This window comes from Herpailurus yagouaroundi, unplaced genomic scaffold, assembly GCF_014898765.1.
Source record: "Herpailurus yagouaroundi ecotype Mexico unplaced genomic scaffold, PumYag 193, whole genome shotgun sequence".
In the NCBI taxonomy this organism is placed as follows: Eukaryota; Metazoa; Chordata; class Mammalia; order Carnivora; family Felidae; genus Herpailurus; species Herpailurus yagouaroundi.
In genome coordinates this window covers 4487657-4505160 of record NW_024412424.1, presented here as the reverse complement: position 1 = coordinate 4505160, position 17504 = coordinate 4487657, and the positions used below count along the sequence as shown (strand labels likewise).

The 17504-nt window shown below is 49.8% G+C and overlaps 1 protein-coding gene across 1 annotated transcript in view; it reads right to left on the bottom strand.

Moving 5' to 3' along the window:
* Window positions 1-1341: 1341 nt before the first annotated feature.
* SACM1L (SAC1 like phosphatidylinositide phosphatase) overlaps window positions 1342-17504 on the bottom strand; it is a 59433-nt gene continuing 43270 nt past the window's right edge. The window contains exons 13-20 of the mRNA XM_040445106.1: window positions 13146-13244; window positions 10274-10412; window positions 8387-8456; window positions 8193-8265; window positions 7079-7172; window positions 6869-6961; window positions 6180-6237; window positions 1342-3182 (exon numbers count right to left, since the gene is read on the bottom strand). Coding sequence (XP_040301040.1) covers window positions 3046-3182; window positions 6180-6237; window positions 6869-6961; window positions 7079-7172; window positions 8193-8265; window positions 8387-8456; window positions 10274-10412; window positions 13146-13244 — 763 coding nt within the window. The 3' untranslated portion in view covers window positions 1342-3045. The remainder of the gene's footprint in view (window positions 3183-6179; window positions 6238-6868; window positions 6962-7078; window positions 7173-8192; window positions 8266-8386; window positions 8457-10273; window positions 10413-13145; window positions 13245-17504) is intronic.

Genomic DNA, 17504 nt, shown 5'->3' with positions numbered 1-17504 from the left:
TTGGGGACCTTCCCCGCCTCTCCCCACCCCCACCCGTGATCCCTGAATCCCGAATGGGACAAAGCTTGTCATTCTGTAGCTACAAATAAGACAGAGCACAGATTCCTTGGGTAACACACTACGAAATCTCTCTTGTACTGAAGTACAATCAGAAGCATACCCTTTTTCTTCGCCCCACGGAAGGAAGGAGCTAGGGATTACCAGGCACGAAACACCGGCTGGGGTATCAGGGAAGGACAGAAGGTCACAGGGAACAGGTGGGAGAGATTCTGGAAAGCCCCTTTGCAGGAAGCCACAGGGACAGCTGTCTTCACCCGTATGTGCGGGGAAGGGGCCGCAGTAGCCCACGCAGAGAGCCGACCCCAGGGACGGCCTGGCGCAGCCTGAGGCAGCTCTGCTCGGTTCAGAGGGGGATGGCGTACCCACATAACATCTCCAGGGACTCCTGCCTCGCTCCCGTGCGCAAGGGCCTCCTAGGCGCCGAGGTGTTTCCCGCCTCATTCAGACACATCCCCAGCCCCAGAGACCACTTTCTAATAAGCAACACAGTCCTACTTCCCAGCTGAGACCTGTATCATTTTGAAAAACAGACCACAACTCAAGAGATGGGGGGGCGGGCAGAGAACACCTTTTTTACGGACATCACACGTTACTAAATTATTTCCCTGTTTGTTTTTTTTTTAACATTTATTCATTTTTGAGAGACAGAGCACACGCGGGGGAGGGGCAGAGAGAGAGGGAGACACAGAATCCCAAGCAGGCTCCAGGCGCCGAGCTGTCGGCACAGAGCCCGACGTGGGGCTCGAACTCACCAGCCACGGGTTCATAACCTGAGCCCGGATCAGACGCTCGATTGACTGAACCACCCAGGTGCCCCAATGTTTCCCTGTTTTTACCTGTAACTAAAAAATAAGGAGGAGCACAATTTCTCAAGCGATCACTGAAAAGCCAGATTTCAGAAGCCATTAATTTTCTTGCTCACTTGCATTGTCCCGATTTTCTATGAAGCCCAAGCACACGCTGCCTGGCATAATTTAAAAATTCTCCGGTAGGGGCGCCTGGGTGGCTCAGTCGGTTGGGCATCCGACTTCGGCTCAGGTCACGATCTCATGGTCCGTGAGTTCGAGCCCCGCGTCGGGCTCTGGGCTGATGGCTCAGAGCCTGGAGCCTGTTTCCGATTCTGTGTCTCCCTCTCTCTCTGCCCCTCCCCCGTTCATGCTCTGTCTCTCTCTCTGTCTCAAAAATAAATAAACGTTGAAAAAAAAAAATTAAAAAAAAAAAATTCTCCAGTTAAAAAGAACACCCCTTTCGAGACCACGTGTGGGAACGACAGCAACAGTGGGTAGAAAAGAATAGGACGTTTATTTTCACGTATGGGTGCACAGTACATGAATTCAGAAATGCAATCGCCGCAGGCTTCTGGAACACGGACGCCTTCAGATCGGACACGCCAGCATCAGTCCGTGGGCACCGGCGGCTCTCCGGTGGTCTCTGCTGTGGTCGTGGGAGGAAGTCCTTCCCGTGAAATGCCCGGTAGCACTCGAGTCGTGGAGCACAGTAGACACGAACCAAGTTTCACACATTCCATCTTTGGAAGAGATTACGCTTATGTACGTGTCAGGAATAGGTAGTTCTAAGAATGACTTGCCCTACTGTGAATTTTAGTGACTGAGTTTTAAGCTACAGAGGGTGTCCAGCTATTATCTCTTTTAGAGTTTCTAGAAGCAACGTCTCTTATTAACGTTTATAAAAGATAACGGGGGGAAAAAATTCATGTTGAAATCAAGGCGCTTTGAGAGATATTTAAGGACAACATAAGGTATTACTACTGAAATAAACTGTACATATTTTCAAGCACAACACAAATATCATAGCCGTATTTAATTGAACTGCCTTAAAATAGTGGCGATTATACTACCCTACATACTTTTCTAATATTTAAACCTCATAATTACAGTTTGAATACACAGTCCAACTTATAATTAGAACTATGCACAGCTTCTAAAGCAGATTTCTCAGGTTTGTTTTTGCACAAAAATTAACACTGAAGTTGGTCCTTGATTTGGAGAACGCTAACTTAACTACCAGAAGCGCAACACTGCAGACACACTTACTGGTCGGGAGCTAACAAAACCTTGACGGAGAGGAGAGCGCGGGTGGTGCCATGCGTCGTGGGAAGCAGCTGCGGCCTCCAAGGGCAACCCCAAGTCCAGCACGAGCGCCTCTCGGAGGCCTGCGTGTCTCGACGAACGACCCCCAAAGAAACCAGCACGCCCGGGAGGGACTGCTGGCCAGTCGAGGGGTATCCTCCACACGGAGGCAAATCCTGAAAACAGAGGCAGCTTTGGACCTTTAGCGTAAGACACAGGCTTTACATTCTTTGATTTCATTTACACCTTTAACAAAAGATAAAGTATTATCTGGACTTCTTCTTCATACGCAAGTTCAAGCTGAACTCAGAGGACAGCCCAACTGAAACTTCAGAAGCACGCCAGACCCGACTCCTTGAAGTCTCAGGCTGTTCCGTCAAACTGCGCGATGGCTGCGAAAGACGTGCTCTGCACCAGCAGTCAAGCTAGCGGATTCTCAAACTCTGAAGAAAGTCCAAAGAGGTGTGGCGAAGTCCGCTTGCTAACAGCGACGGCCTCTACAACGACCATAAGGAAACTGAGCTAGAAAAATAATTTTACCATTTTAAATAACGAAAGAAGCTAGATTTCTTAAATATATTACTTATCCTGCAAAAGTTGATCAAATCGACAAGGAATAGATTCCTTCCATTCCAGGAGCTGAATTCGGGTCACCCTTTAATTACAGAAGAGCTTCAAATTATAAACAGAGCCATCCCAGTAGTGAAGAGGTCGCCGAGGCAGGAACGTCCGGCTGATTCTAGGTCACCCCCCCTCCCCCCACACGGAGCACAAGCCGTGCTTCTGGAGAGAGGCTTTAAAAGGACCTCGGGCTGATGTGGAAAGCGGGTCAGTAAAGACTCCAGTTCTGCATGATGGAATCTTCTAAGCCGAGCCGCTTTCCACAGACACAAATTCAGTCCATCTTTTCTTTCTGGACCAATCTGGGAGCATCGACAAAATCTTTGCCATTATAAAGAATAATAAAAAATGTTCCAATGCTTGCGACTCCCCAGAAGAGCACATAGGCCAGTGTTTCTGTCCAAGTGTCACCTGTTGATATAAACAGAGTTGATAAATAAAAGCCATGTTACTGATCGCACATCTAGTTTCAGCTGTTTAGCAACATTTAAGTCGGATGCTTAAACATTAAAAGTTTAGTCTCGACAACATTAAAGTTTATGAGCACATCTACGGGAAAAATACAAGAACCTCTCAACTAAGGTTTGAACCGGCGGTTCTCGAACTCTGGCTGGCATCAGAGTCCCGGCCGGGGCCCCGTAAGGCATCAGCTGCTGGGCCCAACCGCGATTCCGACTCAGCAGGTCTGGGCCAGGGCCCAAGAATCTGCATTTCTAACAAGTTCCCAGGTAACACCGATGCCGCTGGTCCAGGAGCCACACCTTGAGAAGAAGCACCTGGCTAAACTATTCCGTGTTACATCACGCAAATAATTATCCCTTTTAGATTATATACTTTATATCACAAGAGGCCATTACTAATACATTCGCTACAATCAAAACACCTGCACGAAAAGTAACCTCACAAACACATACGTGCTTCAGAAAAGTTGCGTGTCAAAGCGTATAAAGCAAAACTCCGCAATATCACGTTAAGGACGTATTTCACACAACTCTCCTGGTACAACGCATAGAGTTCACGAAGGTTGGCAGCAGTGGGAAAAGACCTACTGTGTGTTCTCCAACTTGAGGACCTGAACCTGGTGTCGTTTCTCCCCTGCAATAGGACCGTCGGCACCTGCGGGCGGGGAGGCGCGGGCGCAGGCCGAGGGACGGGGAGAGGGCGCCAGGGAAGAAACGCAGGCCCCTAGTGAGCGGTCAGGGGTCCCGCTCACTTACTTCCCATTCATGGGCTAGAAACCAGACGCCGTCCTACCTAGACACAATGCCCACGATTTAAAAAAAATTTTTTTTTAACGTTTATTTATTTTTGAGACAGAGAGAGACAGAGCATGAACGGGAGAGGGTCAGAGAGAGGGAGACACAGAATCCGAAACAGGCTCCAGGCTCTGAGCTGTCAGCACAGAGCCCGACACGGGGCTCGAGCCCACGGACCGCGAGATTGTGACCTGACCCGAAGTCGGACGCTTAACCGACCGAGCCACCCAGGTGCACCAACCCACGATTTTATAGTGATGAACTGCCTGGAGTCGTTGCCAACCGTAGCGGCAGTCTCTTTTTACTCAAAAACATGCGCAAACTGATACACTTGCTAATTTTCACCCCTCTGAGTTTGAACATTCTTCTTGGACAAAGAAGAAAGGCAGGTCCTCCCGAGCCCGCCTCGGGACATTCCCCAAAGGACCTGTCCGTCTGTGCAGGCCGAGCTCCCTGAGGTTCTACGGGGACACGCGGGTGTAGAGGCAAGAAGACACAGAACAGATCAAAGCAACAAAACGAATTCAACAGCGGACTGACTGGCTCCCGGAAAGGGGCACCCGCAAGGCGGTGCTTTAAAGCCAGCACGTAGGGAGTGAAGAGTGTGGGCGTCTGAGGACTCGTGGGACGCACTTGCTGGCCGACCCCGGCCCCGTCCTTCCTGCCCCTGAACCGGACACGGGAGCCAAGTTAGGCCGCACGGCACTCCCTGCGCTCTGGAGCCCGCAGCCTGTTTTCGTGCCGTGAACAAGAACGGTTTTTACATTTTTAAAGAGACCCCGTGTAGTTTGGGAAGTCTAAACTATTCACTGTCTTGCTCTTACAGAAAACGCTTGCTAACCCCTGCCCTAGAGTAACAAGAGGGGCTCCCTCCCCCACGTCGGGACCGTCCATGGTGCGGAACACCGAGGGGATTACAGGGACCACACCAGCAACAAGGTGTGCGCGTGCGTGGGAGGGGGCTGGCGGTTAAGGGTCCTCAGCTCACAGACTTCTGCCGTGATCTGAGACGGCGGTGAGGAGCGGACGTCCAGGCGGCGTCCCGACAAGCCGGCCCGCAGACCCGGACGGAGGGGGAAGGCCGGAGGAGGCCCGCCTCCAGAGCCGCCGAGGCTGCCCCTCAGAGCCCAGTGCAACCGAGTCCCGGCCTCCAGCTGCCACAGCACCGCACCACACTCGACGGAGACACTTTAGTCCCAAATGCTCATCAGCTTCAGTGACACAACAGCAAAGATGCCCAAGTTCTTGGGGGATTCTGCTCCCCATGTGATAAAATTTAGTGATAGTGTATTAATTATTAACTTTTATTTGTCTACTAATAGGTGGTTGTTTAAATAAACTACATACCCATAAATGGGGTTTCTTTTCCTTCCTTCCTCCCTCCCTTTTGTTTTAATTTTAGGCAGAGACAGAGTGCGAGCAGGGAGAGAATCTTACACAGGCTCCACGCCCCGTGCTGAGCCCAACGTGGGGCTCGATCCCACGACGCTGGGATTACGACCTGAGCCAAAATCAAGAGTCAGACACTCAACCGGCTGAGCCACTAGGGCGCCCTCATAAATGGATTTTAATGCAGCCATTAAAAATAAAGAATGCAGGGAAATGTTTACATTGCTCAGTGAAAAAAAAAAAAAAGGTACAAAAAATGTATAATATTTCACTTGTGAAAAAAAATCACACACAGTTATGAAGATTAAAACATCAGGGGCACCCGGGTGGATCAGTCAATCAAGCGTCCAACTTGAGCTCAGGTCATGATCTCAGTTTGTGAGTTCGAGCCCTGCATCCGGCTCTGTGCTGACGCTCAGAGCCTGGAGCCTGCTTCGGATTCTCTCTCCCTCTCTCTGCCCCTCCCCCGCTCGCACGTACACGTGTGTGCACTTGCTCACTCTCTCTCTCAAAATAAACTTAAAAAAAAAAAAAAAAGAAAAATATTTTAAAATCTTAAATAAATCAACACCAATTATCAGTAAAAGTGAGTATGTGTTTTTCCTCCGTCACATGTAAGGACCAGTCACAGCTGCTCGCTCGGCTCACTGAACCCAGCAGGGGACATCAAGGGCTGAGCAGACTCACAATCTCAAGATGCCGTACAAGGAAGCCCCACGTTCTCAGAAGTTAATGCAAGAATATGAAATAAGGGCAGACTCACCAGCCATCAGCAAACAGATAATGCACATCGAGAAGGCAACAACCATGATAATAGGCAACTGGAAAGGCAAACGGAGAGAGAGAGAGAGACCATCAGGCGAGAATTCTGCTCAACTGGCGGGGGTCTTCGCTTGAAAAAGGGTAAGTAAGACTCTTCTGCAATCTAACATACAAAGTATCTTTCTCTGGCAAAACATCATTACTTAGGCGGTGGGACCCCAGCTGCCCACGTCGCCAGACTGTCAGGTCACAAGAGCTGAAGAAGCGAGGCGATGGCCCTGACAGGTGAGGGAGGCGCCAGCCCCCTCCATTCCGGGACCCTCTGCCCCCTGGAGGAGACCCCAGAGAAGCCCCAGCTAAGTCTGGTGAACAGAGGAGTCACAAAGGGGACAAGCGTCAAAAACATACCCTGCCTTCCACATGTCAGGTGTGCCTCCCGCAACCCCCCAGCGTAAAGGGGAGTAGAATCTTCCTGGAACGAGAGGCCCTCCACCCTCCCTCGGGCCCGTGTGCTCTCAGGAAGGCAGTCGAGTGTGCAGGAACACAGACACCAAAGTTATTTTACTCCTCTCCCTCGTCTTCTCCTCAGGGAAACCGAGTATCTCCAGTCCCTTTAGGACCACACGTTAGGTTTCAAATCAAATCAGACACAGTGCTTTTACAAACTTGAAAAACAGAAAGGTCTCTTACAGCCAGGAATTTCAAATCCCGTGGAACACTTAAAGGACTATGAGATTCTAATTCGTCCACTGAGTAGTTCCCAAGAAATAAGTCTATGGAATCCTAGAACAGAAAAAAGGAGATTAAGAACTCCCCACTTGGATGTAGTTACATTACTCAGGGACAGTACAAAGACGCAGCGGCCGGATGAGCAAAGACGAGCAGCAAATACAGACTTACCTGCCTGAAGCCATCGGAGAAGTTGTTCTTGTAATAGCGTATTAGCGAGTTCCAGCCGTCCATGACCAGTCCCAGCTGAGTTCTCTTCCCGGTTCTGGTCAAAAGAGGTGAATCTCAAATTACAGATTTGTATATTACGTTCCTCCCCAGTTTTATGGCTGGAAAGTATGTGGTACGGGCGTAAAGTGAATTACAGAGATTTTAAAAATCATCCCCGGGCGCCTGGGTGGTTCAGCCGGTTAAGCGTCCGACTTCGGCTCAGGTCATGATCTCGCGGTCTGTGGGTTCGAGCCACACGTCAGGCTCTGTGCTGACAGCTCAGACCCTGGAGCCTGCTTCAAAATTCTATGTCTCCCTCTCTCTCTGCTCCTCCCCTGCTCATGCTCTGTCTCTCTCTCCTTCAAAAACAAAAACATTAAAGAAAAAAAAAAAAATCATCCCTGGTGGCTCAGTGCGTTAAGTGTCCGACTCTTGATTTCAGCTCAGGTCATGATCTCAGGGTTCGGGAGACGGAGTCCCGAGTCGGGCTCCATGCTGACAGCGCAGAGCCTGCTTGGGGTTCTGTGTCTCCCTGTCTCTCTGCCCCTCCCCCGCTCATGCTCTCTTTCAAAATAAATAAAGAAGAAAAAAAAAAGAAAGAAAAAAATGAGATGAGAGGCCCAGGTGAGGTGGTTAGAACAGCAGAGTCTAGGAATCTTCACTTGTTCCCAGAGAATCCGTCCGGCAGAAAACCAAACTCACCAGGTCTTAACCTCTCACTGGCAGCGTGGCCCTTGAACGTGGCATCGGCATCCCCGGCCGCTTCCCTGAGGCACAGAACCTCAGGCCCCGCCCCGCCCCTGCCGAGTCAGACCCCACTGACCCAGGGGCTCCGCAGGGCTCGGGAAGGGCCGAGGGGCCGCCGTTCGCTCTCCACGCAGCAGAACCACAGGCAGGCCGGGAAGCCACCGGCGCCTGGGCCTCACCCCCCCCACCGAGCCCGACTTGACTGCTGTGAACCGAGGCCCCGGGCGCTGGGCTTTGGCCACCGTCCCAAAGCTGCCGGGTGATCCTAACGTGTGCACCAGACGCGAGAGCCGCGGGTCTGAAGTGCTAGCTGAAAAGCACGGCTTGCCTGGTGAAGTCCGTCTTCAAGGCGCCAGTGCCCGCGTACTGCTTGGCACACGCATTTGCGTTGTCGGCCCAGGCTGTGAGAACAAGGAAAAGTCAACTGACGATGACGAACGTGAGGGCCAGAGTCTCTAAATCCAAATTCTTAATCTATTTCACAACGTGAGTAACCCGGCCCCTATTAAAGAAGTTACCTACCGTTTTTGTAAATCTTCTCAAAATCGTGCTGTTCTTCAAGCTTCTGTCCCACGTGCAACACTCCCAGTCTCTGGAATAAGAAGCACACCGTGCTCAAGCGTAACGGGTTTTGCACACACAGCTCGGGAAGAAGAGCAGACAGTCCCGGCTGGTAGCACGCGGTTCCCGGCTGCAGGCAGAGATGCTGTCCTTGCACACAGGGGGTGCCCCAGTTCCCCACGCCCCCCCACCCGTGCCCCTGGCCAGGCCACAGAGCCTCTGAGGGCTCCTTGTCCCGCGGCCCCCACTCACCCCGGGCCCCAGCACTCCCCCGGCCCTGCAGGTAGAGGGGCAGAGGGAAAGGGGGAGGGAAAGGGAAGGCAGCGGCAGCATCCCAGCCATCACCTCGTCCGTCCCTGCCAACCCCCACCTCCCACCGCCTGCACCCTCTAGCCTCCCTGCTGTTCCCGTCACCTCCAGCCTTCCCTTTCCTCCCCACAGACTCAGAGGATCTCAGAGGATTCCCTGCCATCCCGAATCCTGCCGCGGACCCCCCTTCAGGGGTCACGGACCACAGATCAGCACCCCCTGCCCTGGTCTTTGTCTTGGACCTCAGCCCTCTCAGAACCCCCATCTTCACTGTTCACCTGAGACCATACCTCCCCATTTCTACCCCAGAATGGCCTTTCCACCTGCCCTCCATGACCTTTAGCTGGTGGTGGTGGGGGCGGGGGGGAGGGGGGAGGTATGCCTGGAGTCCCCACCAGAGCCGAACTGATGCGTAGAGTCCTGGAAATGTGGCTTAGGTTGTTTAGTACTACATTTAGCATGTGAAATAGTTAAGTACCGATTATAGAACCTATTAAATAGGTTTTTGTTTATCGGACTTGGAAACCACCGCTGTTAATATTGTTCCTTTTTCTTTCTTTGCTACCATTGTTTCCATCAAAAAATACACTCTGAAGTAAATCCATCAGATGAACGAGGACAAGGTACAATACAAAGTAGATCATGCTCCAACAGGGAAACCGCTCCTCTGGCCTGTGTTACCTACTAGGAGTCAAGGACAATTCGTTTTAAAGGAGGTGTTTTGTTTCCACAATTCCTGGTATCAGGAATTGGACTGTCATAAACAAAGCTAACCATCGGGGGCAAGAAGCCATGTGGCATGCATTCTGTTTGCCCCCTCATAATAAATGCCAATGTTATCTGAACTCTGAGCTTCAGTAATAAAAGAGATGCAAACGAAAACTTAACCTTGAGGCACCACTCTATTAAAACAGAAAACAAAGTTTTAAATAAGAACACGTAAGGCTGGCAAGAGTTCAATGAACCGGATTCACCAACCATGCTGAGCAGTTTACCAGTGTAAAGTGCCATGACCCTCTCGGAGAGCGTATTCTCTTTGACGCAGCAAATTCTACTTCTAGGAATGAACCCCAAGGGAAGCATTCAAGCTAAAAATAACACACCAAGATATATTCTCTGCAGTGTTACTTATAAGCCGAAAATGCAACAACCTAGTAAGTGCAACTCTTAAAAATGATGGCTGTGTATAACGCTGGAGGAAAAGGAAATATCAGAAACTGTACGGGGCGCCTGGCTGGCTCAGCAGCTGGAGCCTGCGACTCTTGACCCATGGGGTTCGAGCCCCATGTCGGGTGTAGAGCTGACTTAAAAATAAAATCTGAACGCACAAACGACACCATGTACACACATACCGACCGCAGGTACAGAAATGTGCACGCCCACAGGTGGAAAGACACAAAACCGAAAACAGGTGGTTTAGGGTGGGGAGCAAGGTGAAATGTCTTCTGTTGTTTGTTTTGGCTGGTAACGATTTCGTCAATGTAGCTTTGCTACTTGGGCTGCACTGCTGACTTAACAGAAGGAAAAAAGCGTTTGCACCTGGAGCTGGGCCTGGAGCGAGCGGCGGGCCAGCAGGCTCTGGATCACGTTGGTCCTGTCCAGACAGTCCATGCAGTTGCTGCGGAACACGCCCTCCTGGCTTGCCACCACCATGCCGGCGGAGTCCACTAGAAAATAACTACAACATATTTGTATAAACACCCTCATAGCAAAGGCAGTCCGACGCACGAGCGCCCTGCTGCTGATGGTCTGCAACGTTGTGGACAACTGGCAAATGAGAAGTTTGGAAGGGCAACGTGTGGCCCGGGGGGTATTTGATTAGTACAGAGCAAAAAAAAAAAAAAAACCACGTCTGAAAAGCCGAGGCGAGACAGCCCCTGTCCAAACACGCACCGCGGCACCCCCGAGACACGAACCGGCAGGGCCGAGGGGCGTCCCCGAGGCCAGAGCAGGCCCCCTCCGACACAGCTGTTCATCTACGTCCTGTAGATCAGACTTCTCGAAGCAAGGTCCCTACACCGTCTGTATCGGAATTCCCTGCGCTGTTTTTTTTTTTTTTAAACCGAACGCACTTGGCCTTGAGATGAACTCAAGTCAGCATCTCTCAAGCAAAGGCTGGAAACTGTGTGTTAAGAATCCTGGGTTAAATATGCAAAAGTACAGAGTTTATAAAGTTCAATACGGTGTTACCTGAAAAATGAGGTTCCCTTTCTCCCCTTCACCACCCACATGTCCACCCCGGAGCCAATCACGGTTCTCAGTTCCTGTGTCTCATTCATTTTTAACAATTTCCTCAGATAATGCTCTGAACTCAAACTCTGGACAACGCGCAGCGTAGCGGGGAAGAGCGTGGACTCTGGCAGTGAGCAACGAGCTCCGCTTAGGCCACTCACTGGCTGTGTAACTTCAAGTCATTGCCCTGATCTCTCAGAACCAAAGTTCCACAGGATGGAGGGGACGGCACCCCGTCTAGCCGCTCCCGGTCCCCACGGGAATGCGTAACACACGCAGCGCTGAACGGAGCAAACGATGAACCGAGCGACCGATGGGACCGAGCAACCGGAGCAACCGATGGGACCGAGCAAACGATGAACACCACGAAGTAATCTCGTTGTAATTACTCCCCCAAATCGAAATGGAGCAGGGAAACACAACAGACTCACCACAGGCCAAATAAAAATTATGGCCTTAAAAATAAGGGCCTAAAAGAATGCGCTTAGGCTAAAAATCTGCATGAGATTCACGCAGACTTGGTGAGGTTCGTTTAGAGCTGGTGTATATACACAGGTGTGCGTGAGTGCACGTGGGTGTTAGCATGCTGTTAGTACTTACAGAGTATGTCCTGGGTATCTGATAAATATCGTTTCTTAAACTACACACTAGGTCTATGAGGTAGGTATTATTATCTGCACTTTACAAACGGAGAAACCAAGGTTTGAAGACAACTGTCTTGGTCACATGGCTGATAAGAAGCAAACATTTCAAAACGAGACAGGTCATACCCCAAAGCCCAGATTCTTTCCACCTTCCCCAAAACCCCAGGAGAAAGTGTCCAGAGAGGCCCTGTGCAGGGCACTGGGGAAAGTTCCACTGTCCCTGTGGGACACAGAGCGCGGTGGGGGACAGACTCTGGCGTCTTTTCTCAGGCTCTTGTGGGGCAGTGATTCATGGGCGAACCCCAGGAGCCACCTCCTCCGATAGCGTCCCAGGTCCGGTCAGTGTCACTGCAGCCCAATAATGGTGCACGTCAACTGCCCTTCACTAGCTGCTCATGACAAAACCGCATAGAAAAAGAGCAGATTTAACTAACCGTCGCCGACTACTTAATAGGCATAAGAAACATTTTTAAAAACTGAGAAATGCCTACACGACAGGTTTTACTGTGTTACTGTGGAACCAACACGAAAAATGCATGGGGGTTGTCCGGGTCAGAAACATGCCCAGGTGGAACAAAACGACAGAGCGACTTAGAGATCCCTTCTTCTGTCTTTAGAATCAGTAAAGATTGACCTATGCTTAGAGGACAGTAAACCCATAGGCCAACACGGCAAATAACTTGCCAAACACGTTTGGAAAGTACCATGAAGTTATTCGGACCCTTTGAACTATTAGCCCTGCTCTCAAGACTTTATTTTAGGGAATCACCGAACAGAAGTGAGAATAGACACGCCCAGGGTGATTCGCTGCAGCACATGTTTTGTGGGGGGAAGAGACAAGGAAACAAGCCAGGATGCCTAGGATGAAAAAGAACACTTAGCTGAGGCTGTAGGGTGACACGGGGGAGTACAGAAAAGCCGTTAAACACCATCATTAGGAAGACCAGGTAGGGTAACGACGAAATATCAAAGTATCCGCGATGGAATGTTTAGTCAAAACAACGGAATATAAAATAGTAGTACGCTGGGGCGCCTGGGTGGCGCAGTCGGTTAAGCGTCCGACTTCAGCCAGGTCACGATCTCGCGGTCCGTGAGTTCGAGCCCCGCGTCAGACTCTGGGCTGATGGCTCAGAGCCTGGAGCCTGTTTCTGATTCTGTGTCTCCCTCTCTCTCTGCCCCTCCCCCGTTCATGCTCTGTCTCTCCCAAAAATAAATAAACGTTGAAAAAAAAAATTAAAAAAAAAAAAAAATAGTAGTACGCTAGCTCCAATTAGGGAAACTTTGTAAATGTGGAAGCGGATTCATAAAAATGTGAAAATACCTGGCCTTGGGTTGTTTTTAAGAACCTAAAAATATTTTTAAGCCACTAAGTCTCATCTTTCCAATAAAAAAGGAACTAAAAACTAAAGAGTCCAAACCAGCGCGGTCAACCCAGCACGCTGTGTTCGTAAGCCCGCTAGACAATGTGTGATAACTATGCTCCATCTACACGCGGACCTCCTCCCTCGACCTCCACAGGAAAAGATACAGCTTACCTTAGCTCATCCTGCATTTCTGCTACCTGGTCCATCAGAATACTCAGTCGGTCCCATCTCATATTTTTACATTCTTTATGGAAGTCGAAGGCAATATATCTGCCGAAAGAAAAGATCCGCAGGTAATGAGCAAAGAGGAGTCATTTTTGCTTCCGCCGTTACTGTGTTCATAAGCTGACTTTCCTCTCTCTGTCGGAGCAGAGTGCTCCTCCTTCTCTCTCTCTCTCTCTTTCTCTCTCTCTCTCTCTCTCTCTCTCTCTCACACACACACACACACACACACACACACACACACACACACGTATCTTCACATGTTCTCCTAGGGGCCCTCCGACAGGAGTATAGAAGTCCTGCAAATGCAGAAGTGAGCTCGGGCACAGCATCGGGTATAGAGTATAAGGGAGCCTTGTCCAAATGAGTATGGAGTACCCAGTGTATATTTATTCTCTACCCCAATGTACAAAGAATAGGGTCCTTTTTTTATCATTTTTCAAACAGATTAAAATGTTCAAAATGGTCCAGCTCAATTCCGTCCAAGGAGGATCAGACTGAGTGTCGGACTTGCCCTAGGGGTTGTGAGAGGAACACAGGCAGCATGGTCCCCAGGCTGGTTAGTTTCTGTTCATCGTCTTAACAAATCAAACCATTCACATCCTTTATCAGTATCTATACATCTCGCACAGATGTGGTAGAGAGAACCTTCGGTCAATGCGTCACGGGTCGTTTTCAGTTCTCTGATATTTAATAGGCACAATTCTTAAAGTCAGAACACTCTGACGGTGAAGGTGTCCTACCATGAGCTGGAAAATGTTGCCAACTGAGAGGGGGCAAAAAATCACGGACTAGTTCCTGAAAGTCAAGGGAGCCAGGAGTCAAGCCATAAAGCAAGAGGCCTGGAAGGGCATGATGTTCTGGTCCACAGAGTGAAATTCAGACGGGGCATCCGCTCTCATGTGACCCCCGCTAAGTCCCAACAGACCAAGGGAGCGTCGGCGGAGCGTGGGCTTGTCCACACATCCAGGGAGACTCCCACCCCGGGGCGGTGTGGTTTCTTTCTGCTTCAGTGGTTCTCCCACCGAGCGGAGAACGGCATCCTTAGGAATCAGTACAGTAACAGGGGCTAGCAAACCAAGAGGCCACACTCTGAGACTGGGTGGGGGTGGGGTGGGGGGGAGTGTTTCCGAAGGCAGCTCTCCCAAGAGCGGCAGTGTGACAGTCACCTTTGGAGTGCTCCCACCCAGTGCTTGCTCCCACAAGCGCCGGCCCTGGACCGGCTTCCAGGACTGAAGCAGCTTGCCAGCACCTCAATGCATTTGGATTCTTAGGCTTCTATCCTTCTAAAATCACATTTCTATCTTCTAAGAATGAACTGCACAGTTGTAGTTGGACAGTGAACGGTTTTAAATACATCATTTTGGGGCGCCTGGGTGGCTCAGTCGGTTAAGCGTCCGACTTCGGCTCAGGTCATGATCTCGCGGTCCGTGAGTTCGAGCCCCGCTCGGGCTCTGTGCTGACGGCTCAGAGCCTGGAGTCTGCTTCCGATTCTGTGTCTCCCTCCTCTCTGCCCCTCCCCCGTTCATTCTCTGTCTCTCTCTGTCTCAAAAATAAATAAATGTTAAAAAAAATTTTTTTTAAATAAAAAAAATAAAAAATATAAATAAATAAATACATAAATAAATAAATAAATAAATAAATAAATAAATACATCATTTTGCTTCTGACCCCGACAGTCCAGCGGTTCTACCTCTTTCAAAGTTCTAGGAAGAAACCCTTAGAGACACATCACCTCGCACGGCTCATTTTTTCCCACCCAGTTCCCGAAAGAAAAACTTCCCACTGCTAACGAGGCCCACCATTCCTCAGCAGGGCAACTGTATGACCTTTCTCCTTGGGTCGCTCACAAGCCCACCAACTTCATTTACTTAATTTACTCAAAGCAACAATCATTAAACAACTCAAAAGTGAGTAAGTCCAACAGACAAATGAGAGAGGACAGAAAGTCTACCATTTAATTTCACTTTGTAACAAACAGACTGCTCTTCTCTCCCTGCCAGAATACTTATCTACTAAATAAAAACTATATACATATGGCTTTTAATCTTTAATGTTTATTTTTGAGAGACAGAGAGAGAGAGAGAGAGAGAGAGAGAGAGAGAATGTGAGCAGGCAAGGGGTAGAGAGAGAGGTAGACACAGAATCCAAAGCAGGCTCCAGGCTCTGAGCTGTCAGCACAGAGCCCAATGTGGGACTCGAACCCACGAATCTATAATATACATATGTATGTGTGTATATGTGTATATATATATATATGTATGTGTGTATATGTGTATATATATATATGTATGCGTACATATATATATATGTGCGTGTGTGTATACATAAATATTATAAAATTATGTTTCCTAAATTATATACTTTTTAACATGCTCCTCTGTCTGGTGGTGTTTAGAGCTCACGGGAGGGAAAAGACAATAGCTCTGGGAGTTCCCTCTTCAGGTGCGGGCAGTAGGTGCCCTGCAAGTTCCCCAGAACACCAAGGGCATAACCTAAGACTCTGACTTATGTCTCAAGTTCTCCAAGTTAGCCGCTGCTACGAACTCACGGAGGCAAGCAGGCCTGTGGAGGCCCTCTGGGGCAGAGGGACCGAACAAGGGGTATGCCCAGGAGCCAGAAGTCAAACTTTTCCCAGAATATGCACGTTGGACTCCAAACCCAGAGACTATAATTGTCCAGGTCTAAGGTACGTTTGAGTAAGTTCCTCTGAGGACTCTGAGGCACACCCTGCTTGGGAACCCTCCTCGGAGTCCTTTGAAGGGGGTTTAAGAAAGTTCTACTGTGAGAAGGCAGAAGTGTACGTGGAGTGTGTGTGTGGTGGGGGGAGGGAGGTCTGATGAATTTGCCAGAGCTTTTGAGCTGGACAAAATACACTGAAAATCTTCCCCAAAGGTTCACTGTATCATTCTATTTTTGTGCATGTTTAAAACTGCTCATAGGTTAGGGGCGCCTGGGTGGCTCAATCGGTTAAGCGTCCAACTTTGGCTCAGGTCATGATCTCGCAGTTTGTGAGTTTGAGCCCCACATCTGGCCCTCGGAGCCTGGAGCTGCTTCGGATTCTGTGTCTTCCCCGTCCGCCCCTCCGCCGCTCTGCGTCCCCACTTGTGCACACATGCTCTCTCCCTCAAAAAAAATAAACAAACATTGACGAAAATTAGGAAAATATTTCTCTTAGGCTAAAGACATTTCTCCCCAAATAACCCAATTCCATTTCTTTGGGAAGCCTGCCCCCCCCCGACCCCATGCCTGTGACCATGTGCTACCACAGTACACGCCCCCCCTCCGGCCCAGTTTCTTGCTGCAGAAAAGCTCCAAGTGGGCTCACCACCTTGCACCTTCCCACAGGGCAACTGCTGATGTTTCAGGACCCCCTCTTTGGACAAGGCTGCACAGGGTCTGCAACCGCTGCCTGGTGACCTGCAGAGGCAAAGCCACTGCTCTGGACGAGGCCACCATGCAAGTGCACGTTTCTTCAACTCGGGTGGCGCTCAGGACCACAGACACCACACCAAGCAATCGCGAGGAACTGAAATTCACGACCTCGTGGCCAGGCAACACAAAGCCTCAAGGAGGGGATTGTGATCAGGGACTAAACTTTCACAAAAGTACATTAAAATCTGACCGTTAAGAAGTTACTCTGCAATATCAATTATGCCAGAGAAAATTTCAAGCCAACGTAATCATGCTTTGATCTAGCATCGAAAAAAAAAGGCAGAAATATGGAATACAGGTTTCCCCTGCCATCCAGAAGAAGGCTTCCTATGAAGGAGCCTAAAGTAGCAAAGGGCAGCCCCTGCTTTCCAGAAGTTCGCCTTATGCCCCAGGCCACGCTGTTTTACGGAAGACTTTCATCAGCACGGTCGTGACTTCCTTGTAAAAGGGAAAACTCGTCTTGGGATTTCTTTCTGTTGGCACGCACAGGTACTAACAGGGCTCTTGTAAAAGCAAGATGGTGTAAAGCCAACTTCTGGGGGGCCGGGGACACCTGTATGTCCAGTGAGAGCTACGAACTCGTGGATACAGTAGTCTCCCCTCATCCACGGTTTCACTTTTCACGCGTTTAGTCCCCTGCAACCAACTTCGGCCCGAAAGCCGATGGCCCTCCTTCTGACACTTGGTCAGGTCGGCACGACCTTCAGCGCCCTTCATCACGTGGGCACCTGGCATCTCACGGCGTCACAAGGAGCACGACCACAGCACAGCCAGATGTTCTGAGAGAGGCCATGTTCACGCAGCTTTTATGACTGCATATTGTTTTAACGATCTATTACTAGTTACTGTAGTTACTGGCATTTTCTGCTCTTA